Source organism: Falco cherrug, chromosome 1 (assembly GCF_023634085.1).
Source record: "Falco cherrug isolate bFalChe1 chromosome 1, bFalChe1.pri, whole genome shotgun sequence".
NCBI lineage: Eukaryota > Metazoa > Chordata > Aves > Falconiformes > Falconidae > Falco > Falco cherrug.
The window spans coordinates 71,699,500-71,720,853 of record NC_073697.1 but is presented as its reverse complement, the minus strand read 5'-3'; the positions used below and the strand labels follow the sequence as shown (position 1 = coordinate 71,720,853).

The following is a 21,354-nucleotide window of genomic DNA, read 5'->3' as shown; positions in this document are numbered from 1 at the left end:
GAGGACAGGAAGAGCGGGCGACTGAGACAAGCAATGTGTACAAAGAGGCCGCACAGCCGGTCCCCAAGCTGCTGTGATGCTGCCGAGCTGGAAGGCTCCCGGTGCCAAGAGCAACATACCGCAGAGCACCTTTTCCTTCTCTTTCTCCACAGGCAGGTAAGCTTCAGATTTGCAACAGCTTGATCTGAAAATACGTGCATGCGCACGGCGCGGGTGCGTTGGCCTCATTTCACTGGCAACGATGCAGGACAGGCTGCGTAATGCCGTAAGAGGCTTTCGGACCCACTCAGAAAGTCTCCAAAGTCCCCAGTTTGTCTGTGCCACCTGCTCGTGCACTCTCAAGCCTGAGGAGATGAGGCACGTGTACGAAACCATCTTAAGGAAACCTTAGAGAGGCTGAAGAGCCTTAGATCAGGTTTAATAGGTGCTATGTGCATTAACGCGCAGAACCTCAGCTGTAACGATGTAGCTCCTTGTAATTGCATTGCTTGGCACGTTTACATCAGAGAATCAGTGTAATAGACGGTGGGCATACTCACGCTGCACTTCTTGTTACAGAAATAAGAGCAGCAATGCTCTCATGAAAAAGCTGATCTCGTTTCGGGAACAAAAGCAATCACATTTCTGTAAAGCCTAACAAAAAAGCCCACATTACTTGAGCCACTAGCCACCCTTCTAACAGAACAGGCTTTTCTACGGCTGTTCAAAAAGAACAGACAGAAACGCACCGACTGTAGAAAGCCACAACCTGTTGGTTGCCAACCCTTTACAGGCCTGTGGGGATCCCACTTCTACTCTCCGTTTGAAAGCAGTAACAACAGAGGGAGGAATGAAAATGGATACAAGCCAAGCCATGCCTGGGTCAGCCCCCTGATTCCAGCTCAGCTCAGAACAACAGTTACGATGACGTCTTCTTACGCTCTTCAGCTGACCCGCGCGGAAGCTGTACTTGCTCAGAAGCTGCAGTTACCTGGCTAGTCCCTACAGGAGAAAGGGATGGGGCAGGCTCACAAGCCTGAAGCGAAGCCACGCTTCCACGGTCTCCGTTTCCGTCCTTTGCAAGAGCACTTCAGTCAGTTAGAAATGAGTGGAACCAGAACATCCAGCCAAAACTGAGACTATGCCTCTTTTTGTAAAGGAAAAATATTTTGACAGAGAAAACAATGCACGCAGGATCATGTCATAAATCAGACCTACTGAAACTCAGTAAGTGACTTGAAAGAGAGAGCTCCTGTCTCCTGGTACTGTTCTGAGGCTCCGTGATCAATTTTGCTAGGAGGACCGAGAAGTAACCAAAAGCGATCGTGACGCCTCAACTCCATGCGCACCATGTGCCAACCAAGGCACGTGATTCGCGCTTGCGCAGACGTCCAACCTGCTCAAGCTGAAGTCTAAAGCATTGGCGTAACCCCACGCTCGTAGCTCATCTACCGACCCCAGCTATCTGCGCATGGTATACAAGTCAGCGTGGCTCAGCTGATGAAGGCAGTTTGGTTGCTGGTGATTGTCTGTTGAGGAGCTCAGGAAAATTAGAATTTCTACTTGTTTGTGCCGAGTGTTCATGCACACTTGGCAACGGCACTAGCGGAACAGGTTGTGAGGTCACCATTCACCGCTTTCAAGAAAACTTAGGGCAGAAACAGAGAAGGCGGCATCCATTCAAATAGCATCTACTAATGCTCTTGGGTAACGTGCCCAACTTGGTATGTAGAAAAAGTCACATTTAAAAGAATTAAAAAAAAAAAAAAAAAAGGAATGCAATCGCTTCCTTGGGAAACAAAATAAATTCTACATTTGCCATTACTTTATTTTTTACAAAAATAAGCTATTAATACGGAAGCTTCAGGGTAAAAAACCACATTTATCTTTGCCCTTCATGTCCAGGAACAGCTCTGGGCCAGCTACGGAACTATCGAGCATTGGGACAATCCGGTGTCACAAGGGCAGCAGATGGTCTTTGGAGCAGAACCACTTCACGTCCAAACTTCATCCCACGGACTACGTGTCCCATCTTTCCCATCGTCTCATTGTGAAGCCTAGTCGCTGTCCGAGTCATCGTCTCCATCTTTTTTTCCAGACAGAGCACGCTTGGACGAATCATCGGCCTCTCCCAATGCAACAGCCCCTTTCCGCTGTGGCAAGACACTGAAGAAGGCGTCCTTCCAGTCTTTCTTCTCCAGGTACGCCAGGATGATCTCAAACACTGCAACATCAAGAAAGACCACCAGCTCTTCAACAAGGAGGTAAAAGAACTGCTGATAGCACCACCTCCCACATCCATCCTTACAGAGCTTCTCATGCATTCGCTTGCAGCATCTTCAGGCTAAATCTGGTGAAGCACAAGCAGAAGCGCACACGGCAAGTCTGCTACAGCCGCAGCCTAAAGCCAAGCACACTGTGAGCCCCCAGTTACTACCGCAGCGCTTTCCTGCAGCGGCTCCACTTTGAATTAATTGCCCTCGGGGACAGAGAGGAACGGCCCCCCACTACTGCAGCTCTCACCACTGCCCTTTATACAGGCACTAATGCTTTCCCACATTCGTTTGACAGGAATATTGCTGTGGATGCACCTTGACAAGGACTTGGTCCCCTCCCTAACATAAGCGCAGCCCAAAGTCTTCCTGAAACCTGCCGTCATTGTCTTCCTCTTACTTTTCCACCTGCGCTTGTGGCAAAAATCCTTATTAGTCTCCAACTCCATGACCCCTTCTTGCCGTTTCTAGGATGCTGACTCTAGCAGCCATCTCCTCCTCCTCCTCCTCCTCCTCCTGTTTCAGCTCCTAAAACTTTCCCTAAGTGACAATAACCCCAGACAGCATTACATACAAACCTCACTGGCAGATTCTTGCCTAGAACAACCCCAGGCTATCCAAAAACCCACTCAACACAGACTGTGGCTCGGCAGCAGCAGGCAAGGCTGCAGGAGGCCCTCTGGCTGGCGAGTAAGCCAGACCTGGATGACAAATGTGGGACAGAGGGGTGGCTTGTCTGGCTGGGGGCTACAGGAATAGTGCTGACACCACCGGAGAATGCTGACTTCAAAGAACGCCCGCAGCACAAGCAGCCTCAGTGCCGAGCGACAGCATACGAGAAAGGTTCAAAGGAGCCCTGGAGGGGAAAAAAGCCTGACAGAGAATTAGGCAGGCATTCAGAAATGGGGGAGCAGCATGGACCTCATACTCGCCGAGAGCCAAGTTACAGAAAACTGTCACATTTACTAGAGGCTTCCTGCACCCAGGCTGACGGGACAGCCAGCTGCTCCCTGGGACGCTGATACTGAAGAGCTGGCCATTTCACTAAGCAGGCTATTCACCTGCAATGTACTGTGAAGGCATGAGCTCTCCAAGGACTGTATCACTATCGCTGTTACTGCAGAAAGCACCTGTGGCAAAAATGCCGGCTGAAGAGACAAGAGGAGTGTAAGGAGCACGTTTCCTCTCCCTTGCCTTGGAACTTCCTTTATCTGCATAGTGAAAACGGAACTGATGGAAACACAGTGGCTTCCACAGGAGAACAGAGGCTCCTTGGATGGGCTGCGATAGCAGCAACAGTCTTGTGCAAGGACACAAGGCGGCAGTGGGAACAGCCGGCAGCCTCCACTGCAGGCTGGAATGAAGCAACACCGTCTTGTAGCGTACGTTACAAAGCATTAGCCTTGGCATACAAACTTGAACAGAAGGAAACACACTCTCCCAGCTACACCTGCAGCTGTGCTTTGCAACACAGTGTTTTACATGGATCTCAGATCATCCAAGCTTGATAGTTCCAGGTCGAGTCAAGGAAAAAAGAAAAGTCTCCTCTTACACCGTGTCAGTTTCCTGGCATCAAGTATTTCACACATACCCGTCTCCCTCATGCCTTTTTAACATGGCAATGCAGGCACTGAACTGCCCGTGGAAATGCATGGAGAGTCAATCCCAAGAGAGGAGGATTCTAAGTAAATAAGCAAAAAGCAACAAGCAAGTTGCCCTGTTACTGACACCGCCAGTCTCCCACCACCAGACGGCCAGTTTCATTAAGGCGCTTCAAAGCCTGACAAGGCCGCTCGGAAGGACTTTCTCCTTCTACAGGACTTCCCAAATTCACACCTGTCACAAGAAGCTCCCCAGGGACAGGGCAGGCCCTGCAGTCTCCTCTGCTGAGCCCCGTACCGTCCTCGGCTTGCTTCCACTGCTGCACCGAGGCCAGAGTTACCAAATCAAAAGAGAAAGGGCGAGCAATGGTGCAGTTACACTAAGCAGCACGGTGGATGTACTCACAGCAAAACACAAAAACCTCGGTGCAAATGTCCTTCTCCTCACCTACACAAAATTTAGAACAGGAGACTGGAGAGGCAGCTTGATTCTCTCCACCTTACTCATGCCTTACTGCCCTGAAAGCTGTCTTTTAGGCTCAGCTTGTAAGCTATCAGGGTTACCATATACAACAGCCTTTGGGACAGCTAGTAAAGGCAACTCTGCTTTTGGTGGTGGGGGGGTTGTGTTTCTTTCCTGCCCAGAAACCTTAAGCAAAACACTGCTCTAGTATAATCCTTGCCTTACGAAGTGTCTCCGCGTTAAGAGCCTTTCAGCCGTGATCTGAAAATGTTTGAGAAGGGCAAGGGAAGACAAGCTCACGCAAAATGAAAGCTCGCCAAATAAAGTGCAGTGAAATCAAATGCCTATTTAAATACCTGGCACCAGAAAAATGCACAAGACCATAAAGCAGATAAATGAAAGCATCAATTAAGCGACCCAGTATATCCAGCCCTTAAACATGTAGAAGAAAGCCTTCAGAAATATTGACACTAGAGGTCAGTATAAGATTATTGCAGGAAAACTCCAGCACAAAGCTATAGCTGGGATAACTTTGGATTAGTAACCCATAAAGTCCTATTATTGCCTACATAAAGCTACGGCTAAAGATCAAGTTTTAGAAATGTAAAATCTTAACAAAGACATGGATTCCGATGATAATACTATATTCTCCTCCACATGTAAATAATCTTTACTAGCATGCAAATACGTACCTCATCAACCAACGGCACTTTAAGAAAATAAAGTTATCAACAAGCAATGTGTTACAGAATCGAATAAACTTAAAATAAACTAAGGTAAGATAAAAGAATGTGAGGTGGGGCAAAACAGGCTTGGACACCATGCCAAAAACTTCCACAAAGGTCTGAGTAGGCTCTATTTTGCCTACACTTTTGTTTAATGACAGGGAAAGGTAATCTAATAGTAGAACTGAAAGTTTAAACGGAGTAGGATTCAAGACTCGGGTGAGCAATCGTATACTTCAATCAGAACCAAGAAAGCAGGTGCAGATACAGCTATGAAAACTCAGTCGGTGGAGTACTGCTGATAACAAATGAGGCGAGCCTACAGGTACCTAAGGAGTTACTGCTGAACAAAACTGTCCAAAGAGGTGAAAGCATTACAAATGTTTATCCTTCCCTGGGATAAAATACATGGGAAGTTTCAGCATTTTACTCACTTATACATTAAGCCTGGAAACAAGGCCAGGATGGTATGACTCTCAAAATTACTCATGGGACGTGTCAACACAACAGGAGGTGCACTTTTAAGGGGCTAAGACACCATCCTTTACATTTAATTGTGTCTAAAACAGTTAAAGGCCAGGTCAATTACTGTATCCCAAAGGCAACTAGATTCAAGTCCTATCAACATCACCAAGTAAGAGGTAGGCATCTACAGCACAGTGCACATGTTGAAGGTTCAAATGCTGAATATCACAAGTATATTCTAGAATAAAGTCATAATTTTGTGATTTAAAACTTACCATGATTGACAGCTAACACTTTCCGACTGTTCATCTTGACAAAATTCCCAAGCGGGAGCTGCGCGTGACCAATTCCCTGCTCTACAGCTTTTCTGTAAGTAATTCCCTGTGGGAAAGACACCAAAACAACTGGAATGAGAGTCACCGTTTCAGAGCAGCCCATACAGTTTCCTACAATTACATTTTCTGGCACGAGTTTTGGCCACAATCTTCCTTTAGGAGATAATTACAAAAGAGAAACTTACCCTGATTACACAGTACCTGCTTCAAGGGCTACCTCTGTAAAACTTGATACTTTGAATATATGACACATTGTGAGTACTGTCAAAAGGATCATAAACAAAACTGGTGCATGCAGCCACAGTTCTAGAAAGTGTCAGCCACAGCCTGCTTTAAAGGTGATCTTACAAAGTTACTCAGATCGCAGTAACCAGGTATTTTTCCAGAGGAAGAGTAAAGGAAAAAGAAATGTTGTTTTCTTTTTTAAACCTGGCAACTCCCGTGTCCAAGATGGGAAAAAAAGACCTCTTAACACTGTGCAAACACTTTATACCATAATGACTATATCAAGGATCTGCTTTAGCTCTCTCCTAACTTTCAGCTGTGGACTAGTTGCTGAGGTACCACTTCGTAAGGTTTAGGACCCATCCCTTTTTGGGGGATCATTGAAAATATCAGCATCACATTGCAATATTAAACATGTCACCAGAAACTACATAAAAGTATCTTCGAAGAAAAAGCAGTAACAGTGCTTTAATTTCCTGGCTGCAGTCTTTGTGACATTCCAGGTCCACACAGCATGATCCCACATACAGGTATGGAACCAGATGCCAAAGGTATGTCTGTTACTTAGCCAAGTTCTCCTGACAAGCAAACGCATTAAACTGAGACATCCAGGATTCAAGCGCTGTTCTTCATCTGTATTTGGGCACATGCACATACAAGCGCACGCACATGCACAGACACACAAGTACATGAACAGAAACCAAACCCTTTTGTCTGAAAGTAGAACCCTCAGTAAGCTGAGCAGTGTTATTAATTCCATTCCTAGATTTAAAATTAAAAAATAAAATCCTACCTAAAAAGCTCAGCATGGCTGCACTTTGGAACACAACCTATTGCTAGCAAGTTTTACTTTATAGCTACCAGAACTACCAAGTCTTTTTCCCCATTTCTTCAAAACTTTTTTGAATTAAGTCTTTTTTTAATAACTTTTCTTGTTATTTATTTTTGTTAGCTCACACAGGAACAGCATTAATGTCAAATAAGGTGCAAGGGAAAAAAAAAAAAAAAAAGGCTCTGTAAGGAAACGGACCCCACAGTTTACCTTGTGGTGATTGTGATCCACCAGTCCTCCAATCACATAGGCTTTCTTCTCATCGAGCTCACTGAGAACATCTGGGGAATCTGAGGTAAGATATACTAGGTCTTCTTTCTTTATTAGCTCACTGTAGTGCTCTGTTCTAATTTGGATATCCTGAAAAAAAGGTAGTTGAAAGAAGTTACATTCAATTATTTCTGATTAATTGCTGGGCAAGATTTACAGACCCGAGATGGAACCAGCAAAAATAAATCCAATAGTATGTAGTCATTCCACACCCCTCATTCATGTTTAAGTGCATAGCCATAGCACAGTGCAGATCGATTTCTGCATAAGTAACTCACAGGTCCTACAGCACTGACTTGTAAAAATCACCAGAAAATTTTCTGAAACCCCAAAAGAACTTTACGAATCCTTAAGTTCTTGTGATTCCTTTCAAATGTTAACATATTTCTCCTAGGGATCCAAGTAATTTTCAAGTCCACCTTCCTAAAAAAAAGTCAAACCAGAAGTAAATGCTTAATTAACATTACTTCATTGATCAGAGAGGTTTATGCTATGCTTCTGCAAAGCAGCTATCGCAGAAGACATGCTAAAAGTAAAACTTCTTCTTTACACAGAGTGCTCTTCATCTGAAGTTGCTGGAATACTGGTTTAACAGGAAGTCGCAAAGAAAGCCAACATGAGTTTGACCATAAGACAATCCACTTCTCTAAAGACCACTTTAGTGTTGAGAGGCAACATGACTGAAGTGAAGGTGCACACAAGAGAATCACATCATGACTTCAGAGCCTTATTTTTTGCCAAGAAAAAAAACCCCATTGTTAAGACAGATGACTGTCAGAACTGCCGAAATCAAGCAGTCTTGCTTGGTCTATCAGAGAACGGAAACTGTTTAATAACACCGGTAAAAATAGATGTGTGCAGAGTTTTTCAAGCAAAAATCAAATCTAGATTCAACACAAGCAGTCTTTGGCTTATTTAAGTTAAAGTAGTTAAAAACACAAAGACCCACACCATTTCTAACATGCTACTGCTCTGACGTCATAGAAAAACCCACATGGAAAAAGCACAGGTCCCTCACAACGAACAACCTAGTTAGCAACTATAATCAGGACGACTTTTTCTCTTTTTACAGAAATAGTCAATTATTCACCTTCCAGTTCACCCATCCTTTGTCATTTTCATTCATGTTGCACTTCAACTGTCCCCCGTGGCTGGTCAAATAAAACTTCGAAAAGAACAAACAAGAGGTACAAAATACTGAAATGTTAACACGTCAGTCTGTTTCCTCTCTGTACAACACACTTTCTACCCTTAACTATTTGCTGGGTTTAGTTTTGGGGTTTTTTTTGCTGGTATTTGCTAGTTCTAGTTGCTAGTATTAAAACCAATAATTCTTTAGATGAAGTGGTACTAAGACCATATTCATACATATTTAAAAGACAAATATGCACTTACAGTCACTTTTTTTTTTTTCCATCTGTTGAAGATAATACTGGGCATCACAGTATCTTAGTGGCATGCCAGTATTTGGCACTCTTCATCTGCATGCACTCACTTTTTTTCATATATATGGAGAATTTTGTAACATGTGGCTTGAAAATTAACCTACTACAATAGAAATAATTCTCTCACTAAAAGAGGCAGATTTTTTTTCTACTACAGTTCTCACCACTTAAGCCACAGCTACCTTTCTCATATGCTTGATACATGGCAATACAGTCAGTGCTCAGATTGTTTAAACATACCTGCACAGGATGGAATGCTTTGCGATTTTCTGCATAACATCTCTGAATTTGCTTGTGAAGCTTCTTAACATCCTGTATACAACACAATTTGTTTTTACATAGTCCTTCAGACAGAGCACCACAAAATGCTTTACCATGAGCCAGTCAGAAGCTAAAGAGAGGAAAAAGGAAGCTTTTAACTGGCAAAAGCGATACTGATAGTGTGGACATCAAACCCTGAGAAAAAAACAGCCATTGTGAAGGGATTACGCTGACAAGGAAACACATCTTCCACAAAAGTGTGTTTAGAGACACCTCTACATGTGTGCTTGATTTGCATGATTCTAGGAAATAAACAAAACAAAAAAAATCACTGGAATTTAATCATATGTAATAACATACTCAAAATTATCTGAGGAATCAAGCAGATTTATCGTTGTGACAACACCCATGAAATACATGAGAAAACCCTGAGAACATAACAGTTCATATTTCAGAAAACTGCGTTTGCTTAATTAACGTGAAGAAGCCCCAAATAATACAAATAATTTAGTAGCCGGCTCTGGCATTTTGACCTGAAAAATTGGAAACAGGTAACCAGTACTACTTAAAAGGCAACAGACTTAATTTTCAGCTAGTTATGGTTTTTGTATGGTATATTACACAGTTTTATTCTCAGTGCCCCCAAAATAGCAGTTTGTAAGTATAACTGATTCCCACTTTAAAATGAAATATCATTATATTGCTTTGATTCATGTAGTACTTTGAGAATGTTTTGTTATCTCTGTAAACTAGACTTTATCATTACAGTATTGTAATGCAAGTTTTTACAGACACTAGAAAAGCATTTAATTAACCCCACTGCCAAAGGCCACAGCCACCTTCGCTTACAATGCTTCAGCCTTGCCAAACATGTGCACAAGTGCCAGTTTTTAGATCACATTTAACAGGGGCTCTGCCTGCCTGACCAAGGAGGGAAATGTGTTTCACGAAGGACAAAGCTCAGCAAGAAACGCCCAGTCAGCATCTCCAAAACTATCAAGGGGGTTCTCTGGTCTCTTCTGGAGCGCTGCTGAAGGGTTCCTCAGGGAACCAAGTTCCAAAATGCCATCTGGAGCTTCCCAAAAATTCTGCAGTGAGGCAGCAAAAGCCTCCGCTAGTGCTATACAAGCCCGGCATTACACTCAACAAGTAGCCAGACTGGCTTTGCAAAAGCTTGAATTCAAGCAGTCCTGCAGAACAGCAAAGTCCCTGGCAGCAGCAGGGCTCAGGATAACAGGGAGGGGAGAGGTCTGCCTCAGAAACCAAAGGCTGCACTCCTAGAGGAGGCTGCAGATTAACATACTTTCCTAGTAGAGTTAAAGCTTTTTGATCTGAAAACACCACACCAAGTGCCTTGTTCGGTGGCTGAATATATCATGCTGAACTTTCTGATATTTACCTACCCTGTGATCATCTCACCCATCCTTTCATCCACTCTAAAATTTTAGGTATGAGCAGAATAGCGTCCTCCTGTCCCAACTGCTTCTCATGTGACTGAGAAGAAAAGCTCAGTATCATCATGACGCTCAAAATTCTCATTTCCACAGATACTTACTAACACGGCTGGGAACCTCACATCTACTTTGAAAGAGAAAGTAACTGGATGTGGCATTTGCAGCCCCTCTAGCAAAACTATTTTGAGGCAGAATTGCATCTAACTTCATGGTGAACACACGGCACAAACTGTTTCCATATTCCTGGTTTTGGAATCAAATCAACTTACTGCATCTCCATGAATGCAAACAGAATCTTTGGCAAGCTTAAATAAAGGTAACATTCCAAACCCTAAAAAATTCAGCTACTGACACAAGCAGGTCTGGGAGTCATCACAATCTGAAACATACTAACTGTCCTCTGCAAGTTGCTCTCCAGTTTCTGTGCTCTGACATTGCACCAATACTGTCACCAGAGGTTCTTTCAACATGTATATGTGATGGGTAAGTTCCTCTTACCTTCAGCACCATCAGATCGTCAAAGCTACAGTCCACAAAGAGGCGAAGTGTACTAGGAACAACTTCCCTTCGCATACGCTTTCTGACATTCCCTTCATTATTGGAGTCCAATTTTGACTGATGTTCTAGTTTTCTCTTCTGGCGTTTTTCTTTTCGTTTCTGCCTAAATAAACAAACAAATCTTCAAAAAACAGTGCCAAACCTGCTGAGGTATGTGTTGTGCACATAAATGCATACTTTCATATCAAGGTGGCTGTCCCCTGACTGTGGTAGTTTAAACTTATCCTGTTGCTTGCATTTGTGCTAAGCTGATACCAGCATGAAACACACACTCCATCTTTCTGAGGTTCTCTATGTACCTCCAAAGACAGGCATCTAACACAAATTTAATGAACTCAATAGTGGAAGTCATGGATTTAAGGATGCTCTGAGTCAGGTCTCAGAATAGAAACAATCAAAAAGATTGTCAAAATTGCAGTATCAGGGTCAGAATGTGGGAGGCAATTTACCTCCTGTTCCACTGAACAGTTTTTCAAAAGGCTTCCGAAGCAATTGTTTCTTCCTCCTGCTCCCCCAGTGCGAGCAGGCAGTTAGTCGGGAGATCACATTCTGGAGACAGCTACTTTAACAACCACTGCCTCAGGAAGTCACTTCACATTCAGCACATCAAGGATAAACTACGACCAGCCCACTTGCAGATACATAACGCACTCTCTCAACAGAAAAAAACAGAAGCTCATCATCTTCCAAAACTATGTTAACAAATCATAAACCAACATAACTTGTAGCACAGCATTTCATGTGTCAAAAGAAATTTTTTTATTCACAGTCTTTGTAAGATTCACCAAGTACCAGCGCCATGGAAAGAGGGCACAGCCCATTCAGAAAGGCACAAGGCCACATGCTATTTCTCCCTTCTGACAAACCAAAACCACGCAAGTTTGAACCTCTCCTGATAGCCTCGGCAAGCTGAGAAACACTTCCAGTATGAAGAGGGGATGCTTACCTTTATACCTTCTTCATATGCAGGTGGAGTAGCCTGCTTTAAACCTGGCACGGGAGAAAACTGGTTCAACTGCCTTGACTTGCTAAAGCAACCTACACAGAAATTCTGCTGACACATGGTTACTATTGGCACTAAACACTAAAAATGTCCTTGGAAAGCTATTTTGCAAACCGTACCTCCGTAGATCTTTCTGTTCTTCCCACTGTTTCTGCTTCAGAAGCTTCTTCCTTTGCCTCTTGGACACGGGCTCAAGGCATTCTTCCTTGTCTGAGCCTGCCTCCTGTTTCCCTACTGGACTGTCACTTGACTTCACCTCTCCTTCCACATCAGGACCGTCAGGGGACATGGCATTTTCCATTGGCACCTCTGGCCTTCCTGTTGGCATTTCTGATGACATGAGCTTTTGGCCAGGTTCACCAACTTGTTTCTTAACACGTGATAAATATGTCATGAAAAGCAAACTTTTCCCTCACCAATTCTGTAAGACAAAACAATAGTACGAGTGTTATTAACAAGCTCGCATAGAGTAAGTATCACTCTGCACCTACCATAAACCTGAATAAAGAAACAATAATGAATAAGAGACAGCCTTTTTTTGTCTAAAGCTAGGTTAGTGTCTCTGCAAACAGTAACACATAAAATACTGCAGAGATAATAACCTGTGTTCAGTTCATGTCTAAAACTCTGCCTGCTACATCCACAGCTATTCCAGAGTTTGCAATTAAAAATCTTGTGAAAACACAACTGCCTAAAAGTCAGGAAGCGTACTGGCTTAAATGTCAAACAAAAAGCATAAGCAGCACTATTGCGTGTACAGAAACTATTTTCAAACAGAAAAAATCAGAGGTATCTTTCAATATAACTATGGCAGCATGTTAGAGAAATATAATTTTGAAGAGACTAAAGCCCAGGGGGGAGGTGGGGGGGGAGGAGGGGGGTTGTGTGTGTGTGAACTAGCTGTACCCCTCCAAAAACTAATTTTTATTTCTTCTGAGAACCAGAAACATTGGCCATCTGTCAGGGGACAAAACACAGGAAATAAGGGAATGAACAACCTAAACTGTTACTCAGCAAAACACTCTCCGTTCGAATCAAATACAATTATACCTTTCCAATGTACCTTTCCAATGGCAAGTGTTGTTTTTTCATACTAATGTGCCCCTATACTCAATGGTGGCACAGTTTTTCCAAAGATAACTACTTCACTGGAGAACACTGCATCTACAGAGCCAACATGCAGAAACAATGCCCTGGCTTCTTCAGTAACAGAAGAGCCAGAAAACTCAGAGCAGCAGAAAACCGTAAGGTTTGGCTAACACACCCCGATGGCCCAGTATGGCGGTGTTAAGACAGAAGGTCGAGGGAGTAGAGACGACTGTGGGTGCCGAACACCATGGCCTCGCGTGGCATGAGTCTGCCACCACCACAGCACGCACGCCCCGCAGATACTGCGTTCTATACATACATCTGTTTACATATATATAGATACGTATACACACATACAACTATATATACGCGTATCTCTGTATACACACATTATATACGTAGAAACACACCCATTATTTCTGCTCACGCGCCAAAGTACCTCATAACTCCACAGGACCAACCTCCCCCGCCCACAGGAGCCCGCGAGGGCCGCGATCCCCCCACAGGCGGCAGCTCCAGTCGGGCGTGGGCAGGGGGGTCACACTCCCCAGGCCCTTGGGAGGCCGCCATTTCCTCCTCCTGCCATCTGAGGAAAGCCAAAGCCGAGCCCCAGCCCCAGCTCCCCGCTCCCCCTCACCGCCTCAAGGGGTAACGGACGCGGCGGGAGAGCCCGGGCAGCAACGTACCCGCCAGCCGCCCCACGCGCAGGGCCGCGGGCGGGGGGGGCCCGCGGAGGCGAGGAGGCGGCGCAGAAACCCCACCCCGCGCGCGCACCTCCCCGCCGGCCACGACTGCAAGTCCCGGCGAGCAACGGGCGGCGGTCACGCGGCGCTGAGGGGGCGGGCTCCGGCACGCGCGTCCAAGGCGAGCTCCCCGCTCCGCCCCGAGGAGCGGCTGTTGGCTGCGGCGGGGAGGGAGAGTTGCGCTCGCTCCGGTCCCGCCGGGCGCGGCGGGGGGGGGAGCCACGCTGATGGCTCTGCCCGGAGCCGGCTCTGGTTTCACCTGGAACAGTTTGCAGCCGAACTAAAAAAAAAAAAAAAAAAAAAAAAAACACCAAAAAAACCCCGTATATTATATATATTTTAAAAAGCAACAAGCATAACAAATGCGTTTGAAGATCAGCCTCGGTGTGGGGGAGTTCTGACCTCAGCGACACGGAACAGCAAAAAAAGGTAAAGACACCAGGGCTACAGTACATGGATTCCTACCACGGTATGCCTTCATGCTGTAACTACTTTCGGCTTAGTATGTGAACAGAATCAAGGTGCTGAAAATCCTCCACCAGCTACTTCGCAGCACTGCTGCTTTGCCATGTGAAACCCAGTTGGACTGGTATTCCACCAGAAAAACAGCGGCTCGTTAAGAAATCCCTTTGAGCCTGGCTAAGAAAGGAGGGTTCCAATCCTTCATTAAATGCCGCGGCTCTCATTGAAAACCACAAGCCTCTTCTGAAGACACACGGACAAACGACACTTTTCTCCTGATTGGCACCGCTCAGGGAGTGGGCTTCCCCCCACCTGCCCACTCTCCAGGTCATACCTGGAGCACCATTACTCTTGAGGTAGCGGCTGGTCACACCGTCCTCCCTAACGGGCTGCTTACGGCCCTCTGCCACCTACCCAAGTATGCCAGGTTTACCCAGGGTTTACACACCGTTCCATCAGCCCTGTATCAGGGCCTACAAACTTCAGGTCCGATACCTCCCTTTTCCATCCTTCCAGCACAGACTCTCCTTGGAGATCACCTGCCAAGTTAACTGCGCGTGTTTATTGTAGGAAAGACTGTATCCTTTGGTTTCTTGCACAGGATTAAACAACACCCTGGTCTGTGCTGTAAGCAGCAGCCTGCCAAGAGGACACCCAGAAGGACGTGCCGATGTTCCCGAAAGGCTTGGGAAGAACTCTACTGTGCCTGGAAAGGTAATGGGAAGGAAAAGACATGGCTCTTTACTGCGGCACACTCTCCCTCACTTCTCAACACTGTAACCTGAATTGATGGCCTCCGATTGCTAAGGAGGACAGTGCAAAACAAAAAAGAGGGATGTCAGCATCCCACATGTAGAATATGAGAGCTTGGAAGGGAAATGGTGTCAAGCAGTACGACAGCTAAACCATAACCGTATCGTGTTCAGATATTTAACGCTACTCTGATTTGGTAGTGCCGGGGAGAAAACATCACGCTATACAACAAGCAAGCCCAGGAGAAAGCCTCCTCCCCTCACACACAACGCTTCTTTAGATTACTTACTGCCAGCAGTTCTGCTTGGGCTGACACCGTTCTCTAGAAGCAACACACTGAGGTTCAGATCCAACTTTGCAGCTGTGCTCATAAATTCCAGTAAAGGATTCCTGCTGCCATAACTCTTTAGCCTCAAGCTGCAGCCTTAATGGCTTCCTCACCTGACTTCCACCAGTAGTTACCCGGCATCACTCTCATTCTCCTCCAGCGTTACGCATTTGCCGTAGATATGTACTGCAATCTCGGCAATGTGTAGTAGAAGCTGTAACAATTAACCTAATGCAGTTAGCCTACAGGTGTTCCTGTCCAAGCGAGTGACAGTTTCAGATGTGTTTTCTGCTGCACTCCCTTGCTGGGGACTAGTGTTAGCCCTACGTTTCACACTGCCTTTAAGCGCTGCAGAAATGGGGTCAAGCCACTCCTTTACACGTTGCTTTCTCTTTTGGAAAGCTTCTGCAGAAACGATACCAAGCCTCTGCACAACCTGCACACAGAGTGGGACTCCAGGACACGCCTCTCACCCAGCATTCCTCCCCATCCGTCAGCTCGCGCGACCGTGCTCGCGTCCAGGGGAGTTCTGACCTCGGTGACACAGATCAGGAAAAAAAGGTAAAGACACGAGGGCTACCGTACATGGATTCTTATCACGGTATGCGTTCTTAGTTCTCTTGAGGATGGTGTGGGACTTCAATGGCCAGATTTCCCACCGCCACCACCCCCGTGGGGAGACTACTGGCTTTCGTATTTAGCATTTACTCCTTAGTTGCTCTCCCCTACCTGGAAGTTGCTATGGGCAATCACTGGTGGAACGACACAGCTGAAACTTGTTCTCTAAAAAGCAGCCTGTCAATCTGGCATGACACATGCAAGGGGCTTTCCGCGTAGTAAACACTCTTAGCGTTTCCTTGCGGTGTCTCTGAAGTGCCGCGTACACGGCGCTCATGCAACATCACCTTTTGCAGGCTGGCGTCCTTTGCTCACACTGTGGCAAACCTGATGGGACACCTTGGGCTAGGCCATAAAGCCCACACTCACACAGCTAGGGCTAAATGGAAACACATGCAAAAACTGTCACGAATCAGCTTCTCTTCTTTCATGGTCACTATCCCGTACGTCTTCTAGGTGCTGGATAAAATCAGCCAACTTTTGGAGACAGACTCCCTTACCAAGATCCAAGAATGGTTTGCAAGGGCAAGTAAACAAGGTAACAAAGATACACACCTGCATCCCTGAAATCTGAGGAAGGTGCAGCAGAGAACATCAACAGCCCGACTCTGCTGAAGCCTCTCCCTCCACATCGGAGAAGCCTAGACGGGGAAATGACTCCAGCCACGTAAAACCTGCAGGGAGGTTGCCACAATGAGGGATAAGCTAAACCCCACAACCAGAAATTTTTGGGTTCTCCTCCTGTGAAAAAGGTAACTTTGTGATTGCAGTTGATCATGGCCAGCCTTCGACAAAAATGCTCCTAAGTACAAGCCACGCCAGGCAATTTGATACAAGTGTAGTTACACGTGTATCACATTTGATACAAGTTTGATACAAGTACCAAGTTTTAGCAGCACTGGAAACCCCTTGGAGAGCAACCTCCTTTTACATTGCGGTGCACAGTTTATACCTACAAAGACCATCAGGGCACTGGACTATCTCCCTTACGAGGACAGGCTGACAGAGCTGGGCCTGTGTAGCCTGGGGAAGAGTGAGAGGGCATCTCCTCAGTGCACATAAATATCTTTAGGGCAAGTGCCAAGAGGATGGGGCCAGGCTCTTTTCAGTGGTGCCCAGCGTCAGGACAAGGGGCGACGGGCGCCAACTGAAACACAGGAAATTCCATCCGAGTGTGAGGGAAAACGTCTTCACTTGGAGGCTGTCGGAGCCCTGGCACAGGCTGCCCAGAGAGGCTGTGCAGCCTCCTTCCCTGGAGATACTCAAACCCCACCTGGACGCGACCCTGTGCAACCCGCTCGAGGCAAACCGGCTTTAGCAGGGGGTTGCACGACATGGCCTGCACAGGTCCCTTCCAACCCCAGCCGTTCCGTGAGCCTGTGACATTCTGAGGTCTGCTCCTGTAAGTCACACGCAAGCTGAAACTCCCTCTGCCAACAAACTCTGGCATCCGCCCTCTGCTAACATCTCGCCCTCACTCTCTGCAGGCTACGTCAGGCCTCCTCAGACCTTTCCAGCTACCAAAGCCCACTCTTGCACCCTCTACCCAGTCAGGGCAAGCCAAACATACTGGCGCTGCCAAGGAACGCCACCGTCACCTCTTTGTGCCCATTCTGAAGCACACAGAGGCAACACAAGCCAGTCCCAGCGTACGTGATCATTTTAACAAAGCCACTCATGCCAGCTCTGACGCTGCCAGCATTTACTATTGCTTGGAACTCAGCTGGAGGAGAGGGTGAAGAGGAATCTTACCTAAGAACTAGAAGGAGGAAGAGGAAACCTCCAAAGCAAGCACCTCTGCTTTTCGACAGCGGTGCCCAGTGAGGCTTCTTTGCCAAAGAGCAGATGTGCTTCTATACTCTCAGCTGCGTACCGAACAAAGCCAAACGAGCCTAACAGCATCCTAAGCCTAGCCTCGTAATATACAGCTTGCTTTTCCAAAATGTTTTCCAGAAAGGGAGAAAGAACATCTTTTGTCCGCAATGCTGAGAAAGAGAGGTCCAGCGCAAGCAGACACGCTCTTCCCAGGGAAGAGCTACAGCTGAGAAAGTGTGGTGGAAACAAGAGGCCGTCCTGCCCTCACACTCTACCAGAAATCTCACCTGTACCACGGCCGCCCCCAAACCACGGATATCCCTTTTCCAGCGGAGGCCTCCCCTATTCACAGCCGCTGAAGCATCTCCCAGCCACCTTCACATACAGAAATATGTGACCTGAGCACTTAGATTATAAAGACAGGCGTTCAGACTTCCTAATAAAACAATTTGATGTTCATTGTATTTTGTCCTCAAGTCATTCAACCCAACCACGCTGCACAGGTACATGAGACGCAAGCTAAATGAAAAGAGGGACAGAGGCAACGCCTTTTGGCATCAGGGTCATCTGTTTGCGTGACTCAGCCAGGCCTGCACAAAGAGCTCTTGTGTGTAGGCTTGGCTCTGCAGTCACAGACATACTGCGGTAGGAAGAGGGGCACGCACACCCTGTCTGCAGAGATGCACACCAAGCCCTAGGCACTGGGGAAGAAAAGAAAAAAAAAAAAAGAAAAAGAAAGACCCTGGACTTGCCACATGTGGCCTGCACAATGACTGCAGTCGTCTGCCTCACAGCAAGCTGGAATTTGCTTTCACAGCTCTCACGACTGGCAGAGAAGCAGCACACACTGTAGCATCCAATGCGGAGGGGGGAGACACGGGCGAGACAGGATGAGACCAAAACCAGCCTTCCAATGCACCATGCAAACCTCGAGCCGTTGAAATACAGCCAACAAGGACAGAAATGCATCTGGCCCTTTTTCAGGCCCTGTGAGTGGACTGTGAAAGCGGAAGAATTGGGGCTTACCCATCTAAAAGATACCTCTGCCAATTAAATCTCACAAAAACAAGGCAAGGTGACAAGTCAACCCTACTCCCATCTGTTTTCCAGACTCAGATGATTCGGTGCAGACAAGCTCACTCAAGGCATCTGGCCGTTTGCGGGGAAGGAGAGAAACCCTGGCAGCACAGCGTTAAAGAAAGAGGAGCTTAGCTCAGCGCAGAGCTCAGTGTTCTCTTTCCAAGGGCCCCTGCCTTCAAATCATGCCTACTATAGTCACAACTACCACCTCCATTCCCATCTCCCGCTGCAGGAGAGGAGTATGCCAAGACCCGGTGGCCTACCTCAGCTCGGCTTTCTCGTGCTGCTCACTCACTGCTGCACGTGCCCAGCTGTGCTAGAGCCCCCAGCGGAGCAGGCTGGTAAGGCTGAAGGAACGTGTGGCCGCACATTCAGGAAACAGAGTTTTTATGAATGGCTGGCCAAAGGCCAGTCACACAGAGTGGGCATTACTCAGGTCTGCCTGCCAACTCAGACCACAGAGGCAGAAACTCATTCGCACAAAGCCATGTAAATGGGGAACATTTTCCGAGATATGTAATTTCTGTACAGCTGCACAAGACTAGGAGTCTGCCGTCTGCAGTAAATGGGGACGGAGCTTCTAGCAGGACAGGAGCTGGCAGTGCTTTGCAACTTCCCTGGTGTCTTAGGTGTAAACACTACAAAGTCAGCTGGAAACCAGACAGCAGGGTTAAGTGACCACACACTGACAGGGCTGTGGTAATGACTTGTTGAACGGGCCACACTTGAACTTGACCAAATGCTTTTGGGCTGTGCTCATGACTGTCTTAGTCCCATTCAAATCTCTGTCCTGAGTGTTTCCTACCAGCTGTCCCTCAGCACCATGCTGCAGCAGCTGAGCCTGAAAACCTTAATTACATCGCAGAGGCCTCACAGGATCACTACTGAACAGAACCAAAACTAAAGCAACCACATTAATGTAGTCTTTCAACAGCACGGTTGCATTCCCTCCATGAACTTTGAAGCTGACAGGTCATGGAACAAACGTGGTAAGAGCCAGAAGGGCAATAGTTTGCAAGGATAGTTACAATCAATTGCACCTTCTCACCCATTTCCCTTTCCAAAGCACCCGTGACTGTATTTGCTAGACGTCTGACAACAAAGCTCTCTCAAGGGCACTTCACCCATCCTAGTAATAAAGAGAAGAACAAGGTTATGTTCAACCTGTGACTCAAGATAAGCATTAAAGCTGTTTGTGTTACGTTATCCTTGATCCCACCTGCCTGCCTTATTAGAGGCCTGGATTCACTAGCACGAGAAGCTGAAGCAGATTCTTACAATCACGTCAGGGTGCAGCAGCAGCAGAGTAACTCTCAAGACTGCTCTGTGAGGCAGCGACGTTTCTGTGTCCTCTGATAAAATTAGATGTCCCAGCTTCTGAACTATTGCTTGTCCCTACCCCAAAAAGCTGGGAGTCTCTAGTCTTTAGGATGTGTCTGCTGTTACTGAGAAGGTTCGGGTAGTACCCTGACTTCAACAGTCACACATCCATGTCAACTATTGCTAAATGCTCCGTGAAGTCCTCAGCTTGCAAACTAAGCTTCTTCTGCAAGTACTCCTTTCTATCCTTCTCCCCAGACGTAATCTTATCACTGCAGAGCTGGCCCACTCGAGAAATACGTGAACTCTTTGGAGTGCACAGCAAACGCAGAAGTAAGCAGGAGTTATGCACTGGATCGTGATGACTGAATATGGCCAAGTTTTCAGAGCCTCCTGAAAAACAAAAACAAACACAGAGCGCTAAACTCAGCTACCTGTGCAGCCGTTCCAAACAATGTCATGAAGCAGTCAAGAAGTAGAATAAAATGCATTAGAATAACACTGACTATTACCAGCTCTGTAACTTACTCGCTGTAGTTAAGTAAAGGAACACTTCAATTCTATCTGAGAACGACAGGAAGCCAGAAGAAATGCACTAACAGTGTCCTCGCAAGAAAGTCAGTCATGCCGCACACCTGGATTCTACAATTCACACCAGGGTAACCGACTTCCCCAGCCCACACCCACTCTCCTTCTACAAGAGAAGACAAGAAAAAATATCTAACAGGTGTTCCCTGCAACAAAGTAAGATGAGATTAAAAATACTGAATCACTCAAACGTCCCCCAATACGCATTGCTGGCCCCCTGACTTCTCAACCAGCTGACCACTGCTGCAGAGGTAGGACGTACTACCTGGCGAGTCCGCGACCTTCTTCACAGAGGCAGCCACAGGCACTCGGGCATTAAACAAAGACACAGGACACAGCATGTGAAGTACGTGGCGGCACGTATATCAGGACCCAAGCAAAATACAGCACAAGGCCAAGACCGCTCAGCATGCTTTTTCCCAGGCGTGTCGGTCCATGGCCAGCCTACCAGCCTCCGCTTTCATGCTGCAAAAAGACGCTGGTGAGACAGGAGGACTGCCTCCCTGCTCTCTCAGGAGGAGTTGCAGCACCATGGCAAGCGCTGGAGGGGTCACAAATCGCACAAGCACGCTTGCTTTTACAAGCTGTTCTCTCAGAACCTCTCACAAACGTCCAAAGCCAAAGGTTTCAGCGTCTCGCATTTGACCTGACGCTGGGGCAATTTTCATG

At 46.5% G+C, this 21,354-nt stretch overlaps 1 protein-coding gene across 3 annotated transcripts; it reads right to left on the bottom strand.

Annotated features, from left to right (window-relative positions):
- Positions 1-1,558: 1,558 nt before the first annotated feature.
- Positions 1,559-13,802, bottom strand: LOC129735205 (tRNA methyltransferase 10 homolog A-like). Of its 3 annotated transcripts, none has more exons than XM_055700564.1 (8): positions 13,665-13,802; positions 12,009-12,310; positions 10,827-10,989; positions 8,854-8,925; positions 8,259-8,333; positions 7,109-7,258; positions 5,782-5,887; positions 1,559-2,203 (listed from the first exon to the last, which is right to left on the bottom strand). In XM_055700564.1, exons 2-8 carry the CDS (start codon positions 12,281-12,283, stop codon positions 2,037-2,039), a joined length of 1,008 nt encoding a protein of 335 aa, XP_055556539.1. In that variant the 5' UTR covers positions 12,284-12,310; positions 13,665-13,802; the 3' UTR covers positions 1,559-2,036. The 3 variants fall into 3 exon arrangements, with proteins under 3 accessions (XP_055556539.1, XP_055556543.1, XP_055556534.1); XM_055700568.1 differs by having other exon boundaries at positions 13,616-13,739; XM_055700559.1 differs by having other exon boundaries at positions 13,418-13,733.
- Positions 13,803-21,354: the final 7,552 nt, after the last annotated feature.